At 39.5% G+C, this 27,653-nt stretch overlaps 1 protein-coding gene across 12 annotated transcripts in view; it reads left to right on the top strand.

The window, feature by feature from the left end:
• Window positions 1–26,684, top strand: part of LOC310953864 (neurexin-1a) — a gene marked incomplete at its 5' end in the record, with an annotated part of 257,217 nt that extends 230,533 nt beyond the window's left edge. For 9 of the 12 annotated variants that reach the window (XM_083923113.1, XM_083923117.1, XM_083923114.1 and 6 more), the window contains 2 exons: window positions 12,968–13,055; window positions 26,148–26,684. In XM_083923113.1, coding sequence (XP_083779239.1) covers window positions 12,968–13,055; window positions 26,148–26,452 — 393 coding nt within the window. In that variant the 3' untranslated portion in view covers window positions 26,453–26,684. The remainder of the gene's footprint in view (window positions 1–12,967; window positions 13,056–26,147) is intronic. The other 3 variants (XM_083923119.1, XM_083923109.1, XM_083923110.1) reach the window with 1 other exon arrangement.
• Between the last annotated feature and the right edge of the window lie 969 nt (window positions 26,685–27,653).

Genomic DNA, 27,653 nt, shown 5'->3' with positions numbered 1-27,653 from the left:
CAATACATGTGGAAATGACCTACATGGACCCACGTCCTATTAGAATCAGATGTCATGAAAAAAGTGAAATGATGATTGTGAAAGGGGGCAAAGTACTGTATTGGGGACATCCTAATATCACATTATTCCTAATTTTCTTTTCTTCTTTTTATTATGATTTCCTCCTTTTGTGATTGGTACATTTTATAAGAGAAATACTTTAGCTTGGATTCACTTAATTAAAGGTAATATGTATCATTGTCCTATAAACAATGTGTAACCTAATATAAAAGTAATCCCTCTTAGTCATCACCAATGGCCCAGTAGAAAGGTGTTGTGGTGTCTCTGTCTGCAGAGAACCTGCCCTCTGCCTGGATTTACTGTTTTCTCTCCGTTTTCTCTCTCTCATTTTGGTCTGTATGTGAGGTTTCTGGGTGTCGGCAGAGAGGCTCATGTGGGAGTTTAACCCCCAGCCAATAACAGCGCACAGGGTCAGAAGCATCCCACACAATGAAGCTCTGCATTTACTCATTACATGACAATGCAGCACCGTCTTGCAGGGCTCAGTGAAAGTGCGTGATATTTATAACACATCATACTTTTATTGTACAAGATGAAATAGATTGAGTTGCTAACATTTAGCTCTTTTACTAGTTTAACTTAGTATTAAATAGAATGAAACAGTAAGATGCTTTTAATTGAGGTTTTCCTCTGACAAAATTACTGACCATTCATCAAAGTAAGTTTTCACTCACATGTTTTTTTTTCTTCCTCTCAAGTTTTCTTTTTGTATTTGTATTAAAATGAATTGCTTATCACATTGTGGAATCTAGACGCAGATCTTATCGCTACATAAAACCGAGACATCCTGTGTTTTTTTCTGATTTCTACCTCTGTAAGCTCACCGATTCAAAAAAAGTCGCATGTACTGCAAATGTAGAGGTTACTAAGGAAACACACAATATTCCACAATAAACGTGAGGATTCAGTCATCTTGGATGAGTCTTATTTAATTCAGAATAGTCTATGTCTCTATGTCATGGGCCTAGAGACATACTGCAGTGTTTAGCCTGAGTGTCAGTACCCTGTGCGGTTGTGGTGCCTTCAATTATTCACAGAAAACATCCTCGGGATAAGATTTCCCCTGCAATGCAGATGTATAGGATTGACCATCATACTACTGAGAGACTTTGAGCTAGGGAAAAAAGAGCAATGGCTATCAAATGACTCGCATTACTGACAGGTGCACTATTGATTTTTCTGGTTTTATTATATTTATTGTCACATATTCCCATATGAAAAGGCCTGGTGTCACCCATCCAAGCTAAAGAAACAGAAAAACCAGAGTGGATAATTCAACAGCTGCATGTGTAACAATTATTAGATGAGAGCAGAAACAAGTTTTAGTATATGTAGATGGACAGCCCTCCTGTGCAGCTCTTCCTACTTACCCCCCCCCCTGCCCCTGATGTGAGGGGAGTGTTGTTGAAGGTGGTCCTGGTGTAAGCTTGTCCCAGGCCCTGGTCATGGGTTTGTGCCCACCCAGTGCTGACAGATGGCAAAGGAGGCAACACCGTAGACCTGCAGTGGCCCCGGGCCTGCGGCGTTCACTCCCAGCGACAGACCATATCCATCATCTCAGCCTCACCGGGGGCCATTATGGAGGCTGCCCTTCAACATTGTGTTGGACACATAGAGTCCATGTGACTTGCTTATCCCATCCACCTTGGAAAGTTAGAACACATACATGCCAGTTTTTGAACATTTGCATTTTTTTGATAGTTGACGGTAAGCTGCAACCTTCAGGAAAAATGAAGCCAACACTGAAGTGCCAAAGTCGGCAGTTTTTTGAATGGCCACTTCACTCCATTCAATCTAAAAGTGAATCAATCCCCATACAACTCCATGTTAAAATGCCCGACTTTATAACAGTAAAAATGTTTACAGCCTTGTTTACAAAAAACAGTTTGGGTCTCTATCACTAATTTTTCTGTTGTATGGAAATAAGTCAGCTCCAACAACGCTCCACCTCTTTGCCCATTTTAGGATTAGCAAGGCGGAGTCAGGCACTGCCTAGATGGTGAGCCGATTGTAAGCTTCATTTTGGCTGTTCACAAACCTATGGATGACATCACAGAGAATACTTCCCAACCATATTATTTATAGAGGCTTGTTTAAAACAGGTACATGATCATTACAATAGCCTTTGTCTTCATTGTGCTTCTTTGTTGCTTCATTTTCTCTTTGCTTGATTTAAATTTTTCTAAAATTGTAACAACCAAGCACATCATTTGTACTGCCATTATTAAGTCAACAAAGAAGCATGTTTGCTTTGCAGGTTTCACACTACTGGCAGAATTACAGAGGAAAACAGATTGTCCCACTAAGTCTGTTTGGATGACAAAAATGAAACCTACGCAGTGTGAATGTTCTCTCTGTTTTATAAAGTGTTGGATGGTGCGTGGAGGAGATTCTGACACTGACAGCTTTACAGCATGTTTATAGACCATATTGTTGTCTCTCAGGATATTTGCTGTTTGATTTGTAGAAACACAAAATAGTCCTGGGCCAACTGTTGAACATAAGCTACAATTTGTTCTACAGTCCGTCGCTCCCACCTGCAAGATTCTGCAATCACCTGGTTTATACATCACATTCATGAACATGAGCTCTGTGCCAACTATTCATTGAGCTGCGCTGAGCTCTCTCCATTAAAAGCAAAATAAAAACAATTCTTTAAAGCTGGTAAAAAAAGTGCCAGGCACAAACTGGCTTATGCATCCAAAAGCGTCTTTATTTATGATACAAGCGGTGCCAGTCAAATTTAACATTTTAGTGCTTATCAAAGCAGAAATCCTGTGCTTGTATTATTAGAATAAAACCCCCATAATTTATCCCTTCAGCTGCAGAAAATGTATTGGGTTGCAAAGAATAAGTGTAAACTAGACGGCCCAATCTATGTTGATTTATCTAGTTTTACATATATTGAGTTTCATACGTAATTCAGTCTACAGCTACTAGATTAGGATCTTATATGTTCATACAGTATATGTCTGGTTCTATTCAAGGAGAAGCCATTTTGATCTGACGTTGAACACCAGATCTTTTAAAGGTGAGTTTAGGGATGGAAGGAAAGGTAATATAAAGTAACATCATTACCAGTTAAATTAAATTTAGGTAAAACAAATTCCAGGAGGTACAGAAATGAAATAAAGGCAGCCACATGTCAGCAAATGAAGCGTGTTACTGGACAGGGAGGGTAATGGAGAAACAGCTCTTGGAAAAAAATGAAGCCGACTAGTGCTGACAATTTGAATCTAACTTTATTTAAATTAATATTTAGACATTTTGGAAAATATTTATTTTCTTGCCAATAGTTAGATGTTCAGTAATGTCTGTACAGTATAAATCAAACTACAGCCAGCAGCCAGATAGTTTAGCTTAGCACAAAGACTGGAAACGGGGAAACAGCTAACCTCTTTTTAAAGGTAACAAAGTATAACTACCAGCACATCTAAAGGTCACTAAATAACATGTTTACTTGTTTGTTTAATCAATACAAAAACCCAAATGTAAGAAGATCATGTTGTTTTACGGGGTATTCTCAGGTTGCTAGACAACCAGTAGATACTCCACTAAGTGACTGTGTTTACAGTTGGATTTTTGTACAGATTAATCCTACAAGAAAAAAAACATGTTAATTAGTGAGATTAAGATGTGCTGGTAGGTGGACTTTGTTACCTTCGAACCGAGCCAGGCTAGGTTTTTTCCCCTGTTTTCAGTATTTGTGCTAAGCTAAGCTAATGCAGCGGCTGGTTGTAGTTTCACATTTAGCACACAAACATGAAAGTGATATCAATTTCTCCTCTAACTCTTGGCAGGAAAGCAAATAAGTATATTATCACAAACTATCGATTTATTCCCTTAAAGCTAGATAAGATCAAATAAAAATGAAAGCATTTTTTTTGGTGCAAATCCAAAGCTGAATGACAAATCAAAAGGAAAAAATAAATAAATAAAAACACTTTATAAATAATTAAAAACAGGTCCAGTCAAAAAATGTAACAGTCTGGCATTACAACACTGCTGCAGGGCTTGATTAGTGATGAAAAATCTATTTTGCTTGAGACTCCATAAATGCTGCCAATTTAGGCTTTTCATTATTAAGATTTTTTTTATGATTCCCACCCTGAATTTTATTTCTGTCTTTTGTTTTATGTCTTCTGAATGAGGGCTTTGCTCGTTAGTTTGTAGCAGTCGGCCCTTTTTGAATGACATATCCGGACCTGGAGGACAGGAATCTGATTATGATGATGCTTTGTGGGAGCTACAGGCGACCTGGTCTGCTGTTGTAGGGCAAAGCTTCTCTTCCTCTTTCCTCATGTCATATTTTTGCAAACGTTACACATGGGAATTAAGCCTGCGTACATTCATCTCAGCAGTGATGGCATCTATATTAGGATGACAAATTTGTTCCTGTCACCTGATGAGGGACTGGGACTGCATGTCAAGATGCAGGTAAAGTCAGGAAGACAGTGATTTGTGGCCAAGCTGCATATCTTTTCCGCTCCCACTCTCTTTTTCTCAAAACACACACAGACGCATACTTAGATTTGTCATCTATTTTTAGATTTTGAGGCATAGGAGCTAGAAGATGAAGAATTACATAGTCACTTTGGATTGAACCGAGCAATTTCCCCAAAATGACAAAGTGTTTGTATGTTAGCATTTAGATAGAAAGCGCCATGATTACAAGCCATTCTCTGGTAATTGTTATTCCTCCCTCAATCCCCAGCTTATCCTTAGTGTATGATATTCCTCCAGGGCAGTTCTCTGCTCTCAGGCCAGATTACTACCAAGGCGAGCAACAGACGTGCACAGAGCTCCCGATTCGATTTCAGATAAAGAAAATATCAGGGCATCCAGAGGAGAAAATGCTTCAATGCAGACAGATTTCATTTATCTGAGAAGTGTGAAAGCATGGATAAGGGGGAGGGACAAAGTCGACCATGTAATATACTTCTACGGAGCAATGTTTATGCATAGGCGAGAGAAGAAATGAGAGAACAAGAGGGGGTAGCGTAGGAGGTAGATGGAGGCAGATAGTGTTATGAATTTCATATTAAGATTTTATCATTTAGAGCATGTAGCTAACAGAAGGCATCCAGGCTTCTCCGGTGTAATGTGCTTGAAGCTGTATCCTACATGGCAGCCGTTCAATGTGCACTCTTTTTGCACTGAGGAGACTACAGGCACTAGTCCATATTGTGTGCACATTATTAATATGTCTTCAGCAATAAATATTGAGCACCGTTCTTAATTAGAAATCAAAATATCAACTGTTTATCATTCGTCGCACACTATGTCTGGAGTCTCTACTTGTATGAGAGGATTAATTAGGCACCTGTCACACATGGTTCACTCTGTGTCAGAGACTGACATGGTGATCGTTTGACGCAGGGGCTGACTAGGAAATGGACTGTGCTTTCCTCCCACGCAGCCGGACAACTTTCCTGTTCAGCTTACTGCCTGAGCCATATCACACACTGCACTAAGTGTTGAATTTTCATTAAGGCCATGCCGATGATTGTTCCTTGAAAATAAGTTCAACGGGGTCCTGTGGGGGACTTGAGAAACATCTACAAAGCAGGTGCAGCAATGCCTTTAAGCAGCCACATTAAAAGTCTCACACGATAGTGTTCTAAGTTCTCCCGAGAGGGACTGTGTTTAATGAGGGCACAGGCAGGTGTACTTTTTAAAGCAGCTCTCTATTTACCGCATATCAATATCTTGTACTGTACACATTTACACTGTTACATTAGCCCTTTACCTATGCCTTTGTAAAGCTCTCTCACATGCAGCCTTTCATTTTACATAGTAGTAGCTTTTCTGGACCTGTGCACCAAGCCAGCAATTGACCTGTTACTGTTTTTTTTTTCTATTGTTAGAACCAAAATCTGCTGCTTTTACTGTTTTTATTCCCTTGACCTTACGCACACAATGAGAAATTCATCAACACAGTTACATTAGCAACAACCTTTACACACCTCAGTAATAATGAAATCCAGTGCTCTTTTGCAGACATACACATTAACAAACAACTGTTTTAGACAGATTGAATCCACCAGACGATTGCCGTATAACAGTAGTTTAATGTCATTACCAGTCAGCTTGGGCATGCACATGTTTCTGTGTTATGCTTGTATGTTTCACCACCGCACGCTGTGAGTGTACCAGGTGTGTGGAGCTGCCTCCTAGCGCCTTGTTAGACTGTCTGGGGTGCAGTGACTTAAGCCTCGAGGAAGATGTATGGCAAGATAGGAACATGTGGGTACCAGGGGAGAAGATAGAGAGCCTCTGACCATTCTTTTTTTAATGACACTCTGATACTCTGCCTGAGGTCCAGTTGCAACAGCTGCTTCGTTTTAAATAAAGCAAAGCCTTTCTCCCAAAAGAGATGGTGTCTCATAACTTAGTCAGTGAAAACAGCTGTCCACCATGGCTAGTTTTATGCTATGGTATATAGAAGCAGTCAAAAGAAAATGGAAACTGAGTTAATTGCCTTTGAGGAATGCCAGCATCTTTTTCAATGAATTCATGAGGCCTCTGGAAAATGATACTACCTACAGCAAGCTCTCAGTGGCTTGCCTCTGGTTATTACTGACAGCTTTGAACAATAAAGATAGTTCTGTGACCTCATGTTTAGATGTTCCGTAGATCGAAGTTGTTGGAGTCATAAAAGTCAGGATTGTTTTTGAGAGAAGGGTTCTTTTATCATAAAGTTATAACGATGCAGTATAGTTTTAACACTTTAAAATAGGCTAATACTAACGAGCAATTTCTAAACTCAACTCCACAATGCCTCTTATTTTCCCAAACGACATCGTCTTTGTAAGTTTTTGTATTTGTCCATTATTAATTAATAAAGGGCATATTTACTTTCAAACAGGTCAAACTGTGTTACTTCCAGGTGACTCATGTTTTAATACAGAACAGAAGAGAAGTGGGGACTTATAAACATATAAATATAGAAGCTAAACTTTTATGCCAGAACTATATTTTGTATGAGAACAGGTGGTGCAGCAATACATGTAATAGCAACCTGCCTTGCTTAGCGAAACATTTGACCATATTTCAATAAAAAACTCAGCAATTCCTTTCCCTGAGAATAATAATAAATCACCTGGTGTTGTTAGTTGCTATTTTGCATACATTTTTAGTCTGTTTACTGGCTGATGTTTTTGGCAGTGCCTGTTTTGAAGCTTTGTTGATCCATTTACGGAGAATTGCAAAATCTGAATCAAATCCTCTTCAGCTAGGACACAGCAGAGTTTATCTTCGTTTTTACCCTGCTGCTTGTTCCCTTTTGTTCGACACTTACTCTACTAAGTCGCAGTGGCAATCTGACATGCCACCATGAAGTCTCACAGCAGAGTTTCTTTAATTGTTAAACAGCCCAGAGAATCAAAATGTCTTGGATATAAGTTTTGTTATATATATACTGTATATTGCACAGCTGAGCTGTGATTGCGATAATGTCATTCCATTGTCTTCCAGCCTTGCTGAAGTCTGTGTCTGTGTGAGTCCATGATGTTGACAGCTTGGCAGACCAGCAGCAGGAAGAGTGTGGGCGAAGGCCAAGCAATACACTGAGCTGAACTCACAGTCTTAGAGGCCCACACACCTTCATTATTCAGTTGAAATCTATTGAGCATCTGGGACTAAATTATTCATCAACATCGACCTAGTTCCAGGGTGCTAAGTTAGATACTTGGATGTCATCAGGCGTTCTGATAAGAGCTGCTGCTGCAGTGTGATAGCTGCCATGGGTAAATTCATCCCGTGTCTAACCATGAGCCGTTTCTATCTGCCGTACCATCGCCTCCCTCCCTCTCTCACTGGCACACTAATGATGTGTTGCTGCAAGAGTGAAGCTTAGGACAACAAACTCCTCCCAATTAGTCTGTGCAGACTACAACTCTGGTCAGATCTGGACACTAGCAGGGCACTATCATTGTAAATCATTGCCAGCATGAGAAATAATGGCACACGGTTGGAGCAGGAACATACAGAATACTGAGTCCTCTGCTTTTAGGGGTATTTGGAGCTTTGGCTTCAAGGTCCGGTGCCAATTAAAGACAAGATATAAATAACACATTCACATACTGGCTTAAAATGGACTCCTGCGTGTATCCTTGATGTGATTGATCTGAGATTATTATGAGATAATGGAAATAAAGTAACAACACCAAGTACCGTATGAACAACCTTGTAGCAGTTAAATAAATATAATAAGTTATTTCTTGTTTATTTGTTTAAGAAAGGTTCAATCTGAGACAAAATGTTTTCAATACATATTCGAGCATCATAATTGGTAGAGTAATACCCTTGATCACATGATACCGAAGTGAAATACAGATTACACGTTATGCTTTAGTCTTTTATACATCCTGAAATCACAAAAGTATTTCAAAAAAATACTTTATTGACATTTCACGTTTGGAATAACATGTTATTAAAAATAATATAATATTCTACATGTAAAAAAAATGTGGTTTAACATTTTTCACACAGATATTCACGGTTGGAGACTTTTGTGCAATCAACCTCAATCAGTGATTTCTTCCATTTATGGTCTTATATGAAAATATTGACAGCCTGTGGGGAACAATTATTCATCAGAATGCTTACATCTAATGGATTGTGTGCAGTATGAGCATATGGGTCCTGGAGAGGAAGGATCAGATGTCAGGCAAAGATTAGTAGTTATGTGGCAAAAGCTGCAGGTCTTACATGCAGTTTATCAGACAGGAAGGCTTTTTGATGTGTTGTGATAATGTGGCGCTCAGCCATTTTCTGTTTGATTTTCAATCAACACAGACTTTAAAGGCTAATACCAGAACAACAGTTTTGGCATTCTAAGAAAAGTATTGGGATTCACATCGGATCTTATAATGAGCTACACATTACGGACATTGAGTACATGAATATAAATGTTGTTATTGTCACAGATCAGCAATGTGACAAGAACAAAAAAGGAAATGTATTTTGGACCAAAACAGGGCTTACTAGGGGTAAAAAAGCAGGAAAGAAGAAAAGCAAAAGAAAACTGCAAACATCCTCAGTGGAATACATTACCGGGACAGCAGAGGCATGCTTCGGATAAACCCTTCAAATGCCTTCAGTGTCCTCCTGACTTTCAGCTCGTCTCCAAAGAGACATGTTGTGTGCCAGAGAGCATTCATCAAATTAGACCACAGAGAAAACAATGTGAAAAAACCCACGGTTCTCCGCAGAGACATGCCGACAGGTTATCACAGAGAAGGTGTCTCCTGCTCTGGAGCAGCGGGTTAGCAGCACACAGCATTCTCTCTGAAGAGCAGCCCTCCCCTCCCCTACTCCCCGTTCCCTGCCAGGATTAAGAGGGGAAAAACATGCTTTCAGGGTGTGCAAAGTGTACAAATGTAGTGCATTATAGTAAAGCCACCTACTCCTTACAGTAGTTATTAGAGAGTGGCATTGCACTATGCAGTTGGGCATTAGTGGGGAACAGATAAGTGTTTGTAGGTTGTAGATAACCAGGTGTCCAGCAGAATGACACTGCTGACTAAGCTTTAGTAAGCATACGTGCAGACCGTGGCTTGGCCTGGACATCTCATTAAGGAGCACCGTTATCAATCGTCAGAGATCGAAAACCAGCATGACAGTGTTAAAGAAAGTACCAGGGCATATTTGGCTGAGTCAGGTTGGAATTTCCTGGTCCATATCCCCCTGATGGTTCAATCAGTGCACAGGCCAAGGTCAGTCAATAGCTTTACCTCGCTGTAAGGTCTATGAAGATTTATTTTTCTTTTCTTGTCTTTGTACATAAAACTCCTCTGATGCCTAAAGTATTCAAGATGACACTGATACATATGTACATTTACATACATTGTGTATGAACACTATGAGTGGGTTTCTCTCTATACTATCTATTTTCTTTTTTTTTTTACATTTCATACTCCCAACCGTCTCCCAAGGTTTTCTCAGTAAATCTCATAGGAGTGTGCTCTCTGGTGCTCTGAGCAGAGGCAGATAAATGAGCTGTACTTTAGGTTCACCATGGCTTCAGCACTTTACCGCTAGATTAATGATGCTTTGCAAGCCCAGAGTCTTTGCTTTTAGCATTTTAGAAGTACCTTCATAAAATGAACTACAGGTACATCTTGTTTATTCGCTTTTCTATTGTAGCATCTGTCCTGTGGGCATGATGCTCTACGCATCAGTAAACCTGACTCTGCTGATCTAATGAAACATATAGTATTTCTGGGAGACTTAAGGAAAGGATATCATTTAGATCAGGAGACCTCAATGCAGTTTTTATGTCAAAATCAAAGCATTGTCAAAATCAGCACATGCATACACTGTGCTATTTATCCTTTAGAAAAGATCTCAGTGTCCTTTTCAGACATCCCAGCGAAGCTACCTGTCAGTTTTCATCACACTGGCTAAATTGCATGGTAAGCCCCTCGCATAGCCCACATTGAATTGTCACGGGTGAAAAAGAAACCAAGCGTTTGAGGAGGACACCATAAATTGGTAATGTTATTGAATTTCAACCAGGTCATGACCACATCAAAATGTTGACCTACACACTAATCCTGGCTGGCAGAATGACGCCGAGCAACACATGAATTCATTTCAGTGTTGATTCAGAGGCTTACATCCACTACACACACAAGATTCATTTAAAAGTATAGCACAAGGTTGATATTTTGATAAGATCAGTGAAGAATCTGACTTAGAGGTAGCTCACAGGCACAATTGAGCTACACTTACACAGATCAACAAAGAGCCGTTGTCCTTGGAGGGTGAAATTACATTATTTTATGGTGCTGTTATGAAAGTATATATCATGGTTTCCTGTCACATATTTGAAAATGTCAATCAAGGTGCAAAGCCACATTTATTCAGTTCCTTACAGTTATTATGTAACTGAAGGTCTTTGATCTTCTTCCTGATCCGACATTTCATAAATGATTTTCTCCTGTCTTTACAAAGAAATAAGAAATAGGTTAATCATAGCCTTAAGTGGTACATGCATCTCACAAAGGACTGGATTTGATGTCTTCACCTTAAATTATGTATAATTAAAGATTCTCTTTTAAAGAAATAAGCAAATATCCATATTCATTGTTGAATTTCTCTGTAGTAACGGAGCTAAAGGCCTCACGCTGTAGCTCTCTGACCTGAATGAGGAGACAGAAACATATAAATATGAACGGGCATACACCTCCATTCACGTTATTCTGTTGGGAGTTAACCTACTTCTAGTACACCCACATCACATTGCTTTCCTCTTCTCCACTTGCAAATAAATCTGAAGGACAGAATTGAAAGGAGAGTGAGAGAGACGAGAAGAGGCATGTGTAAGAGATAGAGAGAGAGAAAGAGAATGAGAGTGGTAAGGTAGGAAGAAGAGAGAGTATTGATTCCATGATTCCCGTACCTCTGCAAGTGAGTGCAGAGTGTCAAGATCTCCCGCCAGGAAAAACAAATCACAAGGCAGAAGTGATGGATGTGGCACTCCAGGATCCAACGGTTTCGCCATCTGGATGGCCGACACTGTATATCAGCCTCATGCACAGCAAATTAAATATACATTTGGACGGCTTCCCCGGGCCTCACCCAGCACAGATGCACCAAAAACAGCCCTCCGCCACAACTCTCTTAATGGGTTTGATCTATCATTTCCAGGTCTATTATGTAAAGATGATGTCTGTCCGTGTTCAGAATGTCGAAATGATGTTACAGTCCCAATACAATTGCATTATATGCACCCAAATGGATGTTAAGCAAAATGACATCACCTTTAATTTCCTTAAGATGAGTCAATACTAATCCAACTTGCAGACATATTTTGATGCACATTCAAACATCAGCAAAATAATGGAACAAATTGAATAAAAACCCAAGTCCATCTTCATTTTTGGGGCCTAATGCATTTCTCACCCCTTTTTCTTTTTATAATATTCATACACATCATACTCCAGAGTTTGAAACATGTAAGCACATTAAATATTGCCAAGCATGCATTTTGAGGATTTAAAAATATTAGTACAAAGAGGATAAGTAGAGGTGCAAGGCTAAATATATAGCAGCAGGTTATTCAGCTTAGCAGCGCTTCGTAACTGAGAATCTAACCCGGCCTTGAAGAGACTGCCATGCTTAAATGTAATGACCTTTAATGCAGAGCTGATCAAATGGCCTGAAGCACGACTATAAAAGAACATTGCAGTATAATGTTTTACAGTGTACTTTTTTCTGGTCCTTTGCTTGCCCTTTCCCATTTTCCAAGAGGGTAAAATATTGTGTTTGGCAGGTGAGGAAGTACCCTGACAACAGTCTAAAATGCATTTGGTGTTAGAGGAGATGTGGCAGCAGAATAATGAAGCACCTCTGTATATGCCATAACTTTGGTTTATTTTGGATGTTCATTGTGCAAAAGAGATACACATTGAAAGAAATAAGAAAAAATATTGATTTAAACCTCTGCTGCTCTGCCCTTTGTTTTCCAATCTCTTTTTAAGCTTTCATGGCTACTTGTCCTCTAAATGTCAGAGGTGTTTTGTGATGATTCTTAACAATCTCTTGAAGGGCTATGCAGAGCCCCACACTGCAGCACAAACTGAGCATCCAAGTTTACAATTGTGCGGTGAACTTTAGCCTCCACTGTTTCTCCATAAGCAGATCTCAATTCTGTATGGATAGCGTTCCCTGGAAAGCAGTGTGGCAGCTGGTGCAACACCAGGCAGCATGTGACCATATTGACAGATAAATCCAGCAGCCAAACAGTGTAGCTGTCTGGATTCACATTTCATCTGCCCTCCTCTCCTTAACCCCTAGAAATACCACTTCTGGTGGTTCTGAGTAGGAGACATCTTACCCCATTGATACAGTTAAGTATTTCACGCCCTCACCGCTTCACTGTGTGTCTCTCTCTTTTCAGACAACCGACGACTTGCTGGTGGCATCAGCCGAGTGTCCGAGTGATGATGAGGACATTGATCCCTGTGAGCCGAGCTCAGGTGGGTTAGGTTAGTCATCTCTTTTTTATTCTACTTCTCTCTGGGTGTGTCAGTGTGTCTCTGTGTGTCATAGTCCACCCCCACCAAGACACTCACAGTGTGTAAATGAGCAGGTAGGAGTTTAAGTCAGAGCTTGAACAGTTCTCAGAGGCAGAGTTGCTCTTCTTCTGGCGACCATCACACCGACTCTATGATACAGTAAGCCGCAGGCTTTCCATTAGGTCTGTCTGGGAAGCTTCCATCCTGCAACAAAGTATGGTTTTACTGGTTCTTATATTTCATTGTAGAGGAACTTAAAATAGAAATAAAGTAAATCTTCTAACAGGCAATGTTTTATTTATTCATCTGAATAGCCTTAGGCTACAATGGAAAATTTGAACTCGGAAACTGAGCTAGGCTAACCTTTAACTACAATAGCTTTAAGCAATAATTCCACAGTTTGGGAAATTTTGCTTTCTTTCACTTTCTTGCTGAGAGTTATATAAAAACGACACTATTCTCCTAAACATTCTCTACATATAAAGTTACAGTCAGTAGCCTGTTAGCTTAGCTTAGCATAAAGACTGGAAAAGGGGAACCAGCTATCCTGTCTCTGTACAAAGGCAACAAAATCATCTCATCACCATCAACTCTGAAACTCCCTAATTAAAAACATTATGTTGATCATAATAACTTGCATTACTTAAAGTTAATGTACACTTGAACAGTGCCAGGCTAATTGTATCTAAAGTCAAAGTTACTGTACAAACATGATCATCAGTCTTCTCATGGAAAAATCGTGGCAACAAAAGGCAAAACATTAAACTATTTCTGTAATGTGATAAGTAGCTTCCTCTTCCTTTAAAGCCCCCAACATCAGTAATTACCTCTGTCTCTGAGAATTGCATTCATAACTTAAAGTCCCCACTGCATACGGTGTTTTGTATGTGTCAAAGCAGTGCACCTGTTTCGACGTCATCCGCTCGTGGCATTAGCTTATGCACAAATAGAACAATCCACAGCTGTAATTACCACACGACCAACATGACTCCAACACACGATATAAAGGAGGGAAAACCCAGAGAGGAGTGTGTGAAGGCTGATTTTTACACATGTGTGTAGAGGGTCCCTGCTGTTGTTAATTACGTTCTACAGTGAGCAGTTTGTCCTGTTGTTTCTCATGTACTATTCTTCACATTAGCTGTATGTGACATTCCCTGGAGTTTATGATTGTGGCACATATCACATGTTCTTCATAAAACAAACAAAAATATTTTGGTCTATAGTTGCAAGTATGTTCACGAGACCTCATACATACAAAAACTCCCCGCCCCACTGTTTTTATAGCATTACTAGAATTGTAAATCTGTTTGTTCCCTGCAGTGTCGCCAAACCTTTAATCTCTTACCTTGCCACACATGAAAGGCAATCAAGTCTAACCCTCGCTCCTGCCTTTGAATAGAAGGATTTTCGAATGCATTCTGAAGTGATGAGAAGCACAGAGAACAATTAAGTCCAGACTGAAAGCCCCCCCACTCCATCTAGATGTGCTATCGATCAGTATGTGGTCATAAAACCTCCACTAAATTAATGTCTGCCCCACAGCAAAGACTATCAACTTTCTAGTCTGTCTCTCTTCCTGTTCCTCTGGCCTTCCAATAGCACAATTAGCTTTTGCCACACTCTATTCCTATAACTTGCATACTGAACATTAGAGTGATATTCCCATCAGGCAACATCACAATAGGTACTTCTAATGTACATCTGCTACCTCTGTCAAATACCATACACAGGAGATTGGTCTGCGCACTGATTCACACTAGCAGCTTGCATTATGATATTTTTTGACAAGGGCATCTGCCAAAACATCAGTCCTGAACTGTGTGATGCTCAGGGACGCACACTCCCAGAGCAGAGTATCCCTCTCCTTCTGTGATCACTGAAGGGGATTTGACACCAGAGCTGCGGGCTCCCAGGGTGGCAGCTGTCTAACACCGTATCCTGATTAATATCTACATTCAGAACGATTCACACGCCCTGCCAAGCACTCACCACGTCTCAGACAGTGTTGCTGTGCATAAAGAACTGGATCCACTGTCACTGATAAAGGGCCACTTTCTCATATTACTGTTCAGCCAACTCCTTTTAATGACACCAATAATATATCATTTTTCAAGCACCACCTTGTTCAGTTTGAAAAGCAGAGGTCAGATGCTATATATCTGTTTTTCTCTTAACCTTGCGCTCAAGCTTGTACAGTATACAGTAGGATAATGTTGGTGCATAAGTGATCCCAAGAGGTGAGCTTTATAACAGACTGTTATGTGAGCTACTCTGTGGCCCAAGGTCAGCTCTAGATCATACTATGTATCATCTGGATCAGTTGAGTGACAGCAATCAGGTAAACTTACATATTGCCATGCTTTATTTCTCTTACCGCTAGAAACCATGGAAAGCCAGTAGTACCAGCAGAGCTTATCACCCGGCAGGACTCAGATTAGATCATACTGCAGCAAATTGAATCCTTCCCCCATGGTTCAGGAAACCACTGAGGAATACACAGGCCCATGATGCTGTAACACATCTGATCTATTATAGAAGACTGGTTCTGGGAGTGTGCATATACTAAGCATCGGGGCTGTGACAGCTGAATATCACTTTAGCTATGGTGACAGGCATCTATCTTTACGATGCCTATTGTGAAAATTGTGAAGCTAAATAAAATATGCAAGTGCTTTAACTTCTATATCACTTCCCCTTCTATTCATAGAATAGCAACAAGAGGTATGCAAATTATGATAATAAAGAAGGGTAAGTCAGATGTTAAAGCTTTTGTTTGTAACTTTCTGAAAAAAATATGTCATGAACTCCAATTCAGCTGTGAAACTAGGCAGCACTGATCAAATATGAGTTAATATTCTGTTACTGCCTATTTCTCGCATAAACTGTTTTCAGAAACATATTTTAGTGTACCATTGTAAAACAAGAAAGTTTGTTCGGCTGGTGGGCGGGGCTTGGTTCAGGCTCGACTTGGTCCCAAACTTTTTCATTTTACAGCTTAACACTAAAATATGTTTTATTGATCAGCGCTGCCTGGTTTCACAGTTTGATCTGAGTTCAGAGCAGTCATTGACACTGCATCAGAAACTGCTCGGCTCTCGGTGGTTGTTTTTCTTCAGCCGTGTTGGGAGCTAGCTGATCATGTAGCGGCTGCCAGTTGGAGCAAGTAGAGAGGACTATGGTAGAGATAAATGACTTTTTCACAGATCGTCTGTCTTATTGTGCTGTCAGGATATAGTGACAGTTTCATCCAAATTTTACAAAAAAAACAACGTATTTTTCATAGAAAGTTACCAACTTCAGCTTTGAAGAAATACTTATATATCCTGAAAGTTAGGTTAAAGGAGTCCTGCATTTTCTACTAAAAATAAGAGATTTTGATTGAAAGGCCAGGATGAAGTGTTGGCCAATCATCTGTAGAAAATCACTCGGCTGTATGAAAATAGCCTGATGTAGGTTGTTGCTGATGTTCAAGTACCAACCTCGGGTTTCATGGTGAAAGTTAATGGAACAGGTTGTTGCCGAGCTGCATGGGGTCGTATGGAGCGGGTGTCTCTTACCTGCCTGCCTGCTTCATTCCGCTGGCATCATGCAGGCCGTTGATGGAGGGCAGCTGCTGCCTGCATGGTGACCCATATCCAACTGTCACACCCTGAAATTGTCTTTGTTACTCGTCATTTGGTGTTTCTCCTGAGGTTCTTGCTGCTACCCCTCCATATCTGTTCAAATTAGTGAAATTGTACTTGTAGTCACCAAATCTAATTAGTTTTATAAAAAAAAACCTTGAGAGACAAATAGTATACGCTGTTCATTTAAAACAAAAATGTATGTATTTGTCATGTCTCTTGACATGCAATCATTTTCTGTTAACAATGATCTTGTCAGAGCCTTGGGTTGAAGTGTATTGCTTATTAAAAAGGATATTATACTGTATAGTTTTGTACATCTAATTGAATTGCCTGAATATTGATCATAACAATATTGTTCTATTCTGTTCAAAGAATAATTCCACATTTTTGAAAATATGCTTATTCACTTTGTGGCAGAGAGTAAGATGAGAAGATAAATTCATTACCCATGTCTGTAGGATAAATATGAAGCTACTGCGAGCAGCAAGTTAGCTTAGTTTAAAGTAAATACTGGAAACAGCTAGCCTGGCTGTGTGTCCAGCTGTTACAAAATCCATGTAGTAGCACCATGAAAGCTCACTAATCAACACATTATTAATACATTCTGTGTAATTTGTACAAAAAAACTGTCAATTCTCAGCTTGCTAGCTGTTCTGCAAATAACCGGTTAACATTTATGTGGGGTCATCCCTATGTTCCCTGGATCCTATGTCCTCCAGGTAGCATAAGCCTCTGCCTTTGCGGATTTAATTCAGCATTTTGTTGGGGCTAGAGGTTTCGGTTAGGGTTAGGGTGAGGGATAGTGTTAGGATCTACATACATGTCTTTTTGCCGGGGAATTCTGCACTGAACATCAGACCTTTTTCTAAAAAAAAAGGTTTGCTGTTCCTTGGTCACAAACAAAGTGGGAAAAATCTGACCTTTTTTTTTTTTTAAAAAGGGTCATATGTTCCCCGCTCACATATAAAACAGGAAACATAGGACCCGGGGGAAAATAGGTACGCTCCCTTATTATGTAACATACAGAGACGAGAATAGTATCAATCTTTTTATCCAATGCTCTGCCAGGATGTAAGCGTATCTTCCAAAATGTGTATAACTATATATACATAATATTCTGTAGGAGGAGAGAGGAGAGAGAGAGAGAGAGAGAGAGAGAGAGAGAGAGAGAGAGAGAGAGAGAGAGAGAGAGAGAGAGAGAGAGAGAGAGAGAGAGAGAGAGAGAGAGAGAGAGAGAGAGAGAGAGAGAGAGAGAGAGAGAGAGAGAGAGAGAGAGAGAGAGAGAGAGAGAGAGAGAGAGAGAGAGAGAGATAGATAGATAGATAGATAGATAGATAGATAGATAGATAGATAGATAGATAGATAGATAGATAGATAGATAGATAGATAGATAGATAGATAGATCATAGTTGATTGCTGTAATACATTTAGCTGTCATTAAGAAATGGTAAAGAACAAACCCCAGTATGCATCATGTTCCATACTGCATACATAATATTTCTAATCTGAATTTAGAATTCTCTGATCTCACTCTCTCACATAAAGATGATATGATGACATATCATAAATAAGATAAAATCTCATGCATCCGTCCATCCGTGCAGCGGGATGTTTATCTTTAATATGTTTACACTTTTCCCACCATTCCACCATGATTATTATGTAACATGCAGTTTTGTGAAATGTGATTTGTATGAAATAAATTGGCTACTTGTCAAATTTAAGTACACACCAGCAGCCTCCGAGAAAGCGTTGGTATACACACCCTTCTACATTTCAAAAATAATCTCTCAGAGCTTTTATTCTCAGATACAGTAGCCTTTCACTGTAGTTTGCCCGTAGGCAGGTTAAGGTTAATCATCTCTAGTTTCCTCTTCTCTCTATGGTCTCTTCTTTTTTTCTTTCCTCAAGCATTCTGCAGTGACATTACTGTAGCAGATACTAATGTGTTTGACATTTGTTTTAATAGATTTAATTCATGGATGGGGAAACAATACATAGAGTAAACCAGTAAATCAAACTGCAAATGAAAACTCTCTTTAACCCAATGACAAGGAGTGTGTGTGTATGGGGGGCGGGGGGGGGGGGGGGGGGGTGTTAGAGAAAAAATATTTGTTTTAAAGGAAGATGTGAGATTAATTAAACATTAAGAGCACTGTGCTGGCTTAAGAGGTCACTGCCCACATTTAATAGGTTATTCAATCTTACCCAGCTGGAACTCTGTATGTGTTCATCCCTCCCTTTGCTGAACACAGTGACTGTGTTGGTGTATGGATGCCCATACAATGTGATCAGAGCTCATGCCCATCAAGCAGCGCTGATGACCTTCAAACATCACAGATGCTCTTTTTTGCAAAACACATTGCGGGTAATATGCCGTACTTTTGGCGTCAATTTATGCAGATGATCAAATGGAATTCTGCCATTTTTGTTTTTCTGCACTCTTTCAGTGAGGATTATGCCGTCCAAGTCTTCTTTCTACATTCTATTTTAAATGAAGTGTGTTCTGAGAGAAAACAGGATTTCACACTCACTGTCAGTCTTTCTCTTTACTGATCCCAACATTTTATATTTTCAATTATTTTTATTTTTCCAGCACACATCTTTGGGTGTGCTGACATTGATGCTAACACAATGTGTCTGTTTATAAGAATAAGTAGGGCATGAAAGACTTTGCTTTCCCAAGAAAAGAAGCCCAGCCAAAGGTCAGTTATGTTAATGTTATAAGTAAGCTTTGGCTTGGAAGTATTACCCAACAATTCACACTTCACCAATCAGTGAAATGCTTTCTAAAGATGCACTTAAATGCTGCATTTTTCTTAACTGACATCTCTTTCTAGTGACAGTATGAAAGACCTCTGATCTGAGCACTTACTGTCTTTTTCCAAACCATAAAAATATATTATCTATGAGGATGTGAAGTAGTCTCTATTAAGCAAACAGCTTTAGCTTTCACTGAATACTTATAAATCTGTATATTTCCAAGTACAATGAGCATAACAACATAGTGATGATTTTTTCTTTGAGCCACTAGTTTGATTGAAAAAGTATTGGATTTTTGGATTTCGCATGCAGAGATATTGGAATAACTAATAAAAAGAATGTCTTCACACTTCATAGATACAGTTCGCAGAACAGTTTGTGTCAAAATGTCTAAATGACACATTGTGTGAGTCTGTAGTTCAGATCTGATTATCTTCTGAAGAAGACTTTAAAGCTTGTGAGCAATAAAAAGTTATTGTGTAGCTATAGGCCCACAGTATAGCACATCACAAATATAGACCCAAAAAACATGTATCCACAATTATAGGAATCGAATCAAGAGATGAACTCCAGACTTGTGATGTTCAAACTGAGTAATCTTACCTGCCTTCTTTCATCTCACCTCTTCAAGTCAAGTCCCTCTGGGCAAAGGCTCAAACTGTACCGTGCCTTCTACTGGGCTAATTCAGATACCTTTTAATAATTTTCCCTTGGACCTCACTTCATGCTCACTCAGCTCTCTGTTCATCATCCACCATCAGCATGAGCAGAGCCACTTCAGGCTCACACATGCATGCTGTCATCAGGCATGCTGCCAGCATGTCACAAGTACAGGATGGCTTGCATCACTTCTCGAGGACACTCAGATAATTAAAGCGGGAAGAGGGATTTAATAAGTGTTTTGGCTTTGCTGCAGTTGATACAGTGACCTGTCTGCCGACTGATCCCCAACTATATGACGGCTCTGACAGCTTGTGATTATGACTGGATATGTGAAGTAAGAAGATGGTATAACAGTAATCTGACTGAATAACAGTAACGTGTCACTGAGCATGTCAACTAAGCCTGGGGTCACTCTGAAGGCATCCCACAGTCATACCTCCTTAAGCTCTCAAAGATGCACTATATGCACAGCTCATGTTTGTGAACGGTTGCAGGTTACATAGGGCCGTGTTCAAATCAAAGCTTTCATTACCTTCTTACTAAAAATAACTTAATTCTTTGAATTATTTTGCCTGATACATGAACACAGTGTTGCCATAGGGCGCCCATTACGAAAAGGCATCATCAATGTGTACTCTACAAAACTCTTTCGACCTGTTACCACCGCCAGTTAATGACAGGTCAAGCCCAGTCTGTCCATTCAATGTATCCAAAGTAGTTCGGGTTGGTTCATTACCTCTTAACAAGCCTTACGCACACCTGTGGTAACCCCCCCTGCTCCACTCTCCTTGTTTTCCATCATCCGTGGCCACCATCAACCTGCTCACCCTGTTGCAAATTATCAAACAAATGAAACCTCTCGCTGGAGACAAATGAGGAAAAATAGTCTTTGAAGAGGACCATTTATTCAAATCCCGCCTGACATCTCTGATCTTGTTTCTCTCCTTGAGAGTATGTGGCAAAAAGAAGGGGAATCACATCAGGCATTTCACAGGCTTTTAAATGACAAGTTCCATTGCACCAATGCTAATATCTCAGAGAGGCGAGTTTATGCATCCCTACCGCATAATCCAGAATAAGGAAATATGCTATCAAATAATCACTGCAGTAATCAGAACATTGCATCCAAACCCATCTCATTGTTCATGTCCTTGCAGTCTTCAGTGCCTTTCTATGGCGAATGAAATTGCCAGCAAGGCATTTTCATTTTTTTTTTCACTTAACATTTATGATCGGGGTCACATATAAGATCATCTACACTTCTTTATATACATTTTTTTTTCTTGCACATCTCTTCAAGAGAAATCTCCTCAAAGGCTTGGTTAAAGCAAATGATTTGTGACTAAATGCCTGAAATATCAACTGTTGTCCTTGTGAATAAAACAGCAAGGACTTCATGATGGTTTGGATGTCATACTCTAATTTAAGTCTCGCTCTGGGATGAGATGGAGAGGAGAAAGTTATTCTGGTAGCTCCTGCAATCCTTCAAAAGTTAACCCCCCCGAGTTTACCTCTATCGCTTCACAAGTGCACCCCTGCTATGCTGCCATGAAGCTAGGCGCTACTTTAAGGTCATTTTCCCCATGTCTAATTTTACCCTTGGGTACGCTCGAGTAGAGCGCATAAGAACAGCCATCATTTTAAACACTTGTTTCAGGCGCTATTTCTTTCTCAGTTTATGTGCCTTCATTCTAAGGTGATAGAGTGCTGATGAACAGACGGGCAGATGCATTTTGACTGAGGTCTTATGAGGCTTTCTCTAAAGGCCTTGTGTCTGCCCTATTACTTTGCCTGAACCCATCTTGAGGGAAAGTGGGGCAGGGTGCACACTCTTGACTCTTGGTTAACAAATGAGTCACATCATCAGGTGTATAAGTGAATCTAAGGGAATAGGAAAGATCCTCACATGCCATCAGGTGGTTGTTTGATAGACACTGCTGAGACTAAATGTGAGCATATGAGCTTTAATGAACGTTATTTTTTTTCGACAAAATATGGCTGTGTCAGCACTGTGTTAAATGCAGTGTTAATCCTTTAAGAAGTGGCCACTACTTAGCTTTCTTTGTTAAGATATGAAATTTTGCATTAAAAGATTAAATTTTTTTTGTCTTTACTTTTCCAGTAACAAAAGCAAAAATGTGGTCAGGGAAGCTTACCCCAATGTAGTCTCCTGCCTCCACCAATCAACAGTTTGAGGCAAGAGGAAATGAAAAAGCCAAGAGGTGTTAGATCACGGATGTAGGAACAGTGCACCATGATACTCTTACCACATGACACACTTGTGATACAGCGGGAAGCCGCGGCCGCCTGTTACATGAACTCTTCCAACTTTATCACCTTGCTGTAGGAGCCCACCGTGGTCTCATATACAACCCTCAAGTGCCAAACCAAGAGCTCCTTCCTACCATAACCTGCTATGTTATCTACACTTTCAACTTTTTGACTCCGAAACAAAGGATAGATAGCAAATATGAAAGCAACCTGCCATTAATACAGGCACAATGGCATGCTGGGGAAGAGCCGTGTCAACCAGTGGCTTTTGCCCACAAGGCGAGAGCATTCTTCACACCTGTCTGCCAGGATAAGTAGGCTTGTCACAAGCAGAGCTAATCTGTTGCAACGCTCAGTCACACTCAATCCACCAGTGGTACTCTCCACTTGCCCTTGAATGTCTGCTGGCATTGGCAGCATACCGCTGATCATTCTAAACATGTTGGAAAACATGTCAATGAACGGCAGCAGCATCTCTTCTTGGCAGACAGCTTAGATAACTTTTACCCTTTACCATTTACACTTTTTAGTGCCCTTTCCGTATGGCATGAACAATAACTACATAAGATTGAAACACATGCCATCTGTGTGGATCATGTTTCTAATAGTAGCTTTATAGCTAATATAACACAATTCAACAATGAGCATTAAGCTGTTACTCAAGAAGAAAAATGAATGCTTTCAAAAAAAGTACTTTATCTCTTAACCCATCTACACTGAGTGAGACTCAAGAGAGAGACAGAGTGAAGAGAACTATCAGGGACATAAGGAGCCCTGTTTAATAACTTGAACAGCTTTCAGAATATGAAGTGGGCATGTTGATGTGCAATCATATCTCTGTTCACTAGCGGAAATGATCCCCAAAAGTGCAGCATGCTCTCAGTGTTATCGAACATCTATAGTTGATTGTTGTGTGCACACTTGATGATAGCAATAGTTACAATGAAAGAGATGTGACAAATAGTCCAAAGAAGGAGGACGTGTAATATTTGCAAATTATTTGCTGTAAGTTGTACGCTGAAGTTTTAGCTCCTCACGCATACTTTTTAGTTTTAGTTCACCAATTTTAGCAAAAGCTCTATCCGGCTGTTAAGTGGTGACATAATGCCCTTTCAAAATATGATTTCCGGGTCGCCGCAGTGATGCATTCCCCGTTGTTCATGCAGATCTAAGTCGGATAGCTCGCTCCGTTGGTCAGTTGGCCGACATTTTTTTTTTGTAAATAAATAAACAAAAAAACATACAAAATAATTGACCTAGTGCGATTTATTTTCTGTCTCACGTTTATGTTGTGCTTTTTCAACTTGAACTAGAAATTGCTACAAAATGAGTGTGTTGGACAGGATTTGCTGTATCATCTTATTAAAATATGCTTGTCCTTCGCGGATCAGGTTGAAACAACCTTTTTATGCAATGAGAACAATAACTGTGCTCAAAGAAGTTAATCTGTCATTGAAGAGGGATTTGATATGATGAGACAAGGTGATTATGAAAAAAAATTCGTTTTTCATGTATTTTCCTTTTGATGTAAGAGATGCATAGCCTCGCTCTCTACTATGGACATGGAGTTCTAGTTTAGGAAGAAAGTTATTTGTGTGGAAATATCACTCTGACTGGCGGAGATCTAAGGATTTAAATAATGAAGAGACATCGTCATGATTCTTGTTTTAAAGGGAAATGTATTTTTAAAGCTGGCTTTAATAAAAAAAAAGCTGAAGAATGCAATTACTTTCTGAAACCAAAATGCTCTCGAGAAAAGTAGTGAGAAAAGTGGGACAGCAAAATGGGACATGAGGGACAGCACATGTCAAATTCATTTTAATATCGAAAAATTTAAGATATCAAAGAAAATGTTAGCACCTGTCATTGTAAATGGAAAATCAAATTACTTTGACAGATGTCTGATGTAGTGAGTATGAGTATTCATAAATATTTAAATGAACTTTGTAGTTACTATAATTGTATGTGCCATTAGGTTTTCATCATGAGTTCATATATGCATATTTTAACCCTAAGGTTCAAAATTGGCACTAATATATGCTGAGGAATATAACATTCCCAGCTAAATCAAGTTCTAACTTTTCGACTGATTGCTCTCAAAAGTTTTAATTCAGTAGAAAATACCTGGCAACATTCCTGTGGCTCCATGAACACAACATGAGAGCTAAAGATGATAAGATCAATTAAGATAAAATATCACTAAATATGGAACACAAATGTAGTAACTAAAACCTGAAGAACCGTGCTTGCTTATCACAGGGGGATAAATAAACACAAAGTACGAAAACTGTCTTTGTTAGGAAGAAATACTTTTTACAGTGCATTTATATCTTTTCTCAGCATTTCACCTTCAAAATAAAGTTCCAGCATTCATATTACACTTAATCACATAGGCTTTTGTGTGATGAATACAGGGAGTAACAAAGTGGTCCACTTTCCTTCAAAGCGCAGGTATATATTGTTGCTCCAGTATATTCAGAGCATCACTCCATAACTGTGTTTCAGCACTCTGTGTCAAAGTACCAGGAGCAGAAGCAAAGTGCAATGCTGCAACGCTTGCTGAATACCTTTAACATAACTGTCCAGTCAACACAGAGGAAATAATTCAGACCTACAGGGCAACACAGCTATTTATGCATCAGTTGTTATTGTAAGTTTGTCCAGTGTAAATGCAAATCGAAGCATAACATCTTCACGTCAACGTAACTATGATCTGAACCCAATCCCTCAAATATTTTTTTGCCCCAATCCAGCGGAACCAGAGTGCTTTCATTTCCAAATGTTCCAGCAGAGTGTTTGGATTTCACAAGGGCAACAAAGAGAGCTTAAGCAGAAATGATGACTGCTACAAAAACACACACAGAGACGTGCCAGGAGGACTGAATAATATCAGGCGCCTGACGTGTTTTCAGAATATGCACTATTGAATGGCACCATTTCAGAACAGAAGTGGGGACAGCCTTTGGCAAAATCTGCTGAGTCAATTGAAGAATTGTTTCTCTCTGAAAGATTTATTTTCACAGACTATGTGATACAGTCATGCTGCTAGTGAATGTTGGGAATGTGCTCTGTTCATTCATGATTGTGCTGTAAAACATGTAATGAGCTGTGAATTTAATTGTGCTTGTATATGAATCATTATCACCTTAGTCTATTTGTCAGCTTCTCATTTGGCAAATATATTTAACCTTGAGCACATCACCTTCTTCACTGTGCCAAGAATGAACAATTACAGTGCAGAATGATGAAATGGATGACTATTCCAGTATGTCTAGAGCAATTTTGGATTGTGTGACTGTAAAAGGATGTAAAATATAGTATTTACGAGTTTTATATGAAACTCCACATGGGGGTATTTGTGTCTCATTTAGGGTTATTTTTGACAGTTATAGCTTTAAGGCTTTTAAAAATAATATTCTACTTTCGGATTACTTTAAGTTAGAAAGAATGTGATTCTCATAGTATAATGATAGAAATTGTTTGTTGTCGCTTCACTGTGTAACTGCATGCTGGGAAACTAATCAAATCCTATCAGCCAACATCTACTTTTAGCTTCAGCAGCCTTGAGGCATACTGTATACCATCATTCAGCAAGAAACTGTGATATTGATCCACAAATACAGAGGAGAAATGCATTCATTCACTACCATAAATATAGTTGGAGTAATAATGATAAAATGTAAAAGATAGTGAGCATAGTACATTTGTAGTAAACATATCTCTATCTTCATTGCAGCCAATCCCACCGGTGGGCCGAAGGGTTACCCCCCAGGCACGCAGGAGGTCTTCCGGGAGTCCAGCAGCACAACGGGAATGGTGGTTGGCATCGTAGCAGCGGCAGCGCTGTGTATTCTCATCCTCCTTTACGCCATGTACAAATACCGGAACCGAGACGAAGGTTCATACCATGTAGATGAGAGTCGCAACTACATCAGCAATTCTGCGCAGTCCAACGGCACAGTCGTCAAAGAGAAACCAGTGAACACCGCGAAAACCTCAAGCAAGAGTAAGAAGAACAAGGACAAGGAGTACTACGTGTGATCGTCAAAGCTTTGGTCTGCACCAGACCAATTTAAACATTGTGGAAAAGACAAATCAGGACATCGTGTGTACAGTATAATAACAAAGATGAACATTATTTAGTCATTTTTTCCTATAAGACAATGCTCTGAAAAGTAAATATGAAAAATGAAAAAATTATTTCTTTAGACTCAAGCACTCAACACAGTGGAAAAGATTTACTGTCCAGAAAGGAACTGGAAAAATGGATCCGACGACCAGTTGAAAATCAACTGAATACATATCCAACATGACAACTAAACAACATTAACCCATCTGTGATTTGTTTCCTTGGCCAGAATAATGTGCTCTAACTCCCTTGTTTCTGATTAACAGAGGAGCTGATGCACTTTTCAAAGGGAGAATCAGCATTACAACTTACTGTTTTCATAAACATTGCCTGTGTTTGTGTTGTTGGGACTTTTTCTAGAGAAAATGACACAATGCATAAATGAATACATACATAAATATGCCAAACATTTATTGTGGATGAAAAAGAAAAAAAATAATCAGGTGACGGTGCAGTCGGAGAGAAAAAAAATCCCTAATGGATGTCGGAGGAATCAGCCAAAGTACTCACTGAAGAGGAGGTGATGGCCAGCAAAGAGAAATGCCTGGCTGACTGAGCTGCAGCAGTGCAAAGACGTGAATGGATGGCAGTTTCTTTTGAAAGACGATGTTTTAAAATGAAGAATATGTCCATTGTGCAAGTAGGAAATCTGGAGGCCTTCGTTTTCACACTGCGTGAACTCAAAGGAGAGATTTTCCTCAGGATCATGGGGATGTCTCTAAAGTGATAATTCGGGGGCCATGCACGCAAAATTATCTTATTACAGTACATATGTTTATATACAGTACAACCACATCTATATGTGCTTTCTGGACTGTGACAAAGTGGTGTTTTATAGCCTGTTGTATAGATGATGCAAACTATAACTGCTTCTCAACCATTTTGGAATAAAACAAACTAAAAGAGACAAAAAGAAGACATAAGTGTTATTAAGTGTTGCTAGACATAGAAGATTTTATGAAGACATCTGAATTTTTTTTTCATTTGGATAATTTCACTCTCCCCTGTTTTTACATGTGTTCCTATATAGTTTTTATACAAATGCCAACCTGATATAGATTATCCTGGACCAATAGTAGCCTAGCTGTTCCCAAAAACTGCACAAGGCGTTGA

The sequence above is a fragment of the Echiichthys vipera genome, assembly GCF_963691815.1.
Source record: "Echiichthys vipera genome assembly, chromosome: 11".
In the NCBI taxonomy this organism is placed as follows: Eukaryota; Metazoa; Chordata; class Actinopteri; order Perciformes; family Trachinidae; genus Echiichthys; species Echiichthys vipera.
The sequence above is the reverse complement of the archived record's forward strand: the minus strand, read 5'-3'. Positions and strand labels throughout refer to the sequence as shown.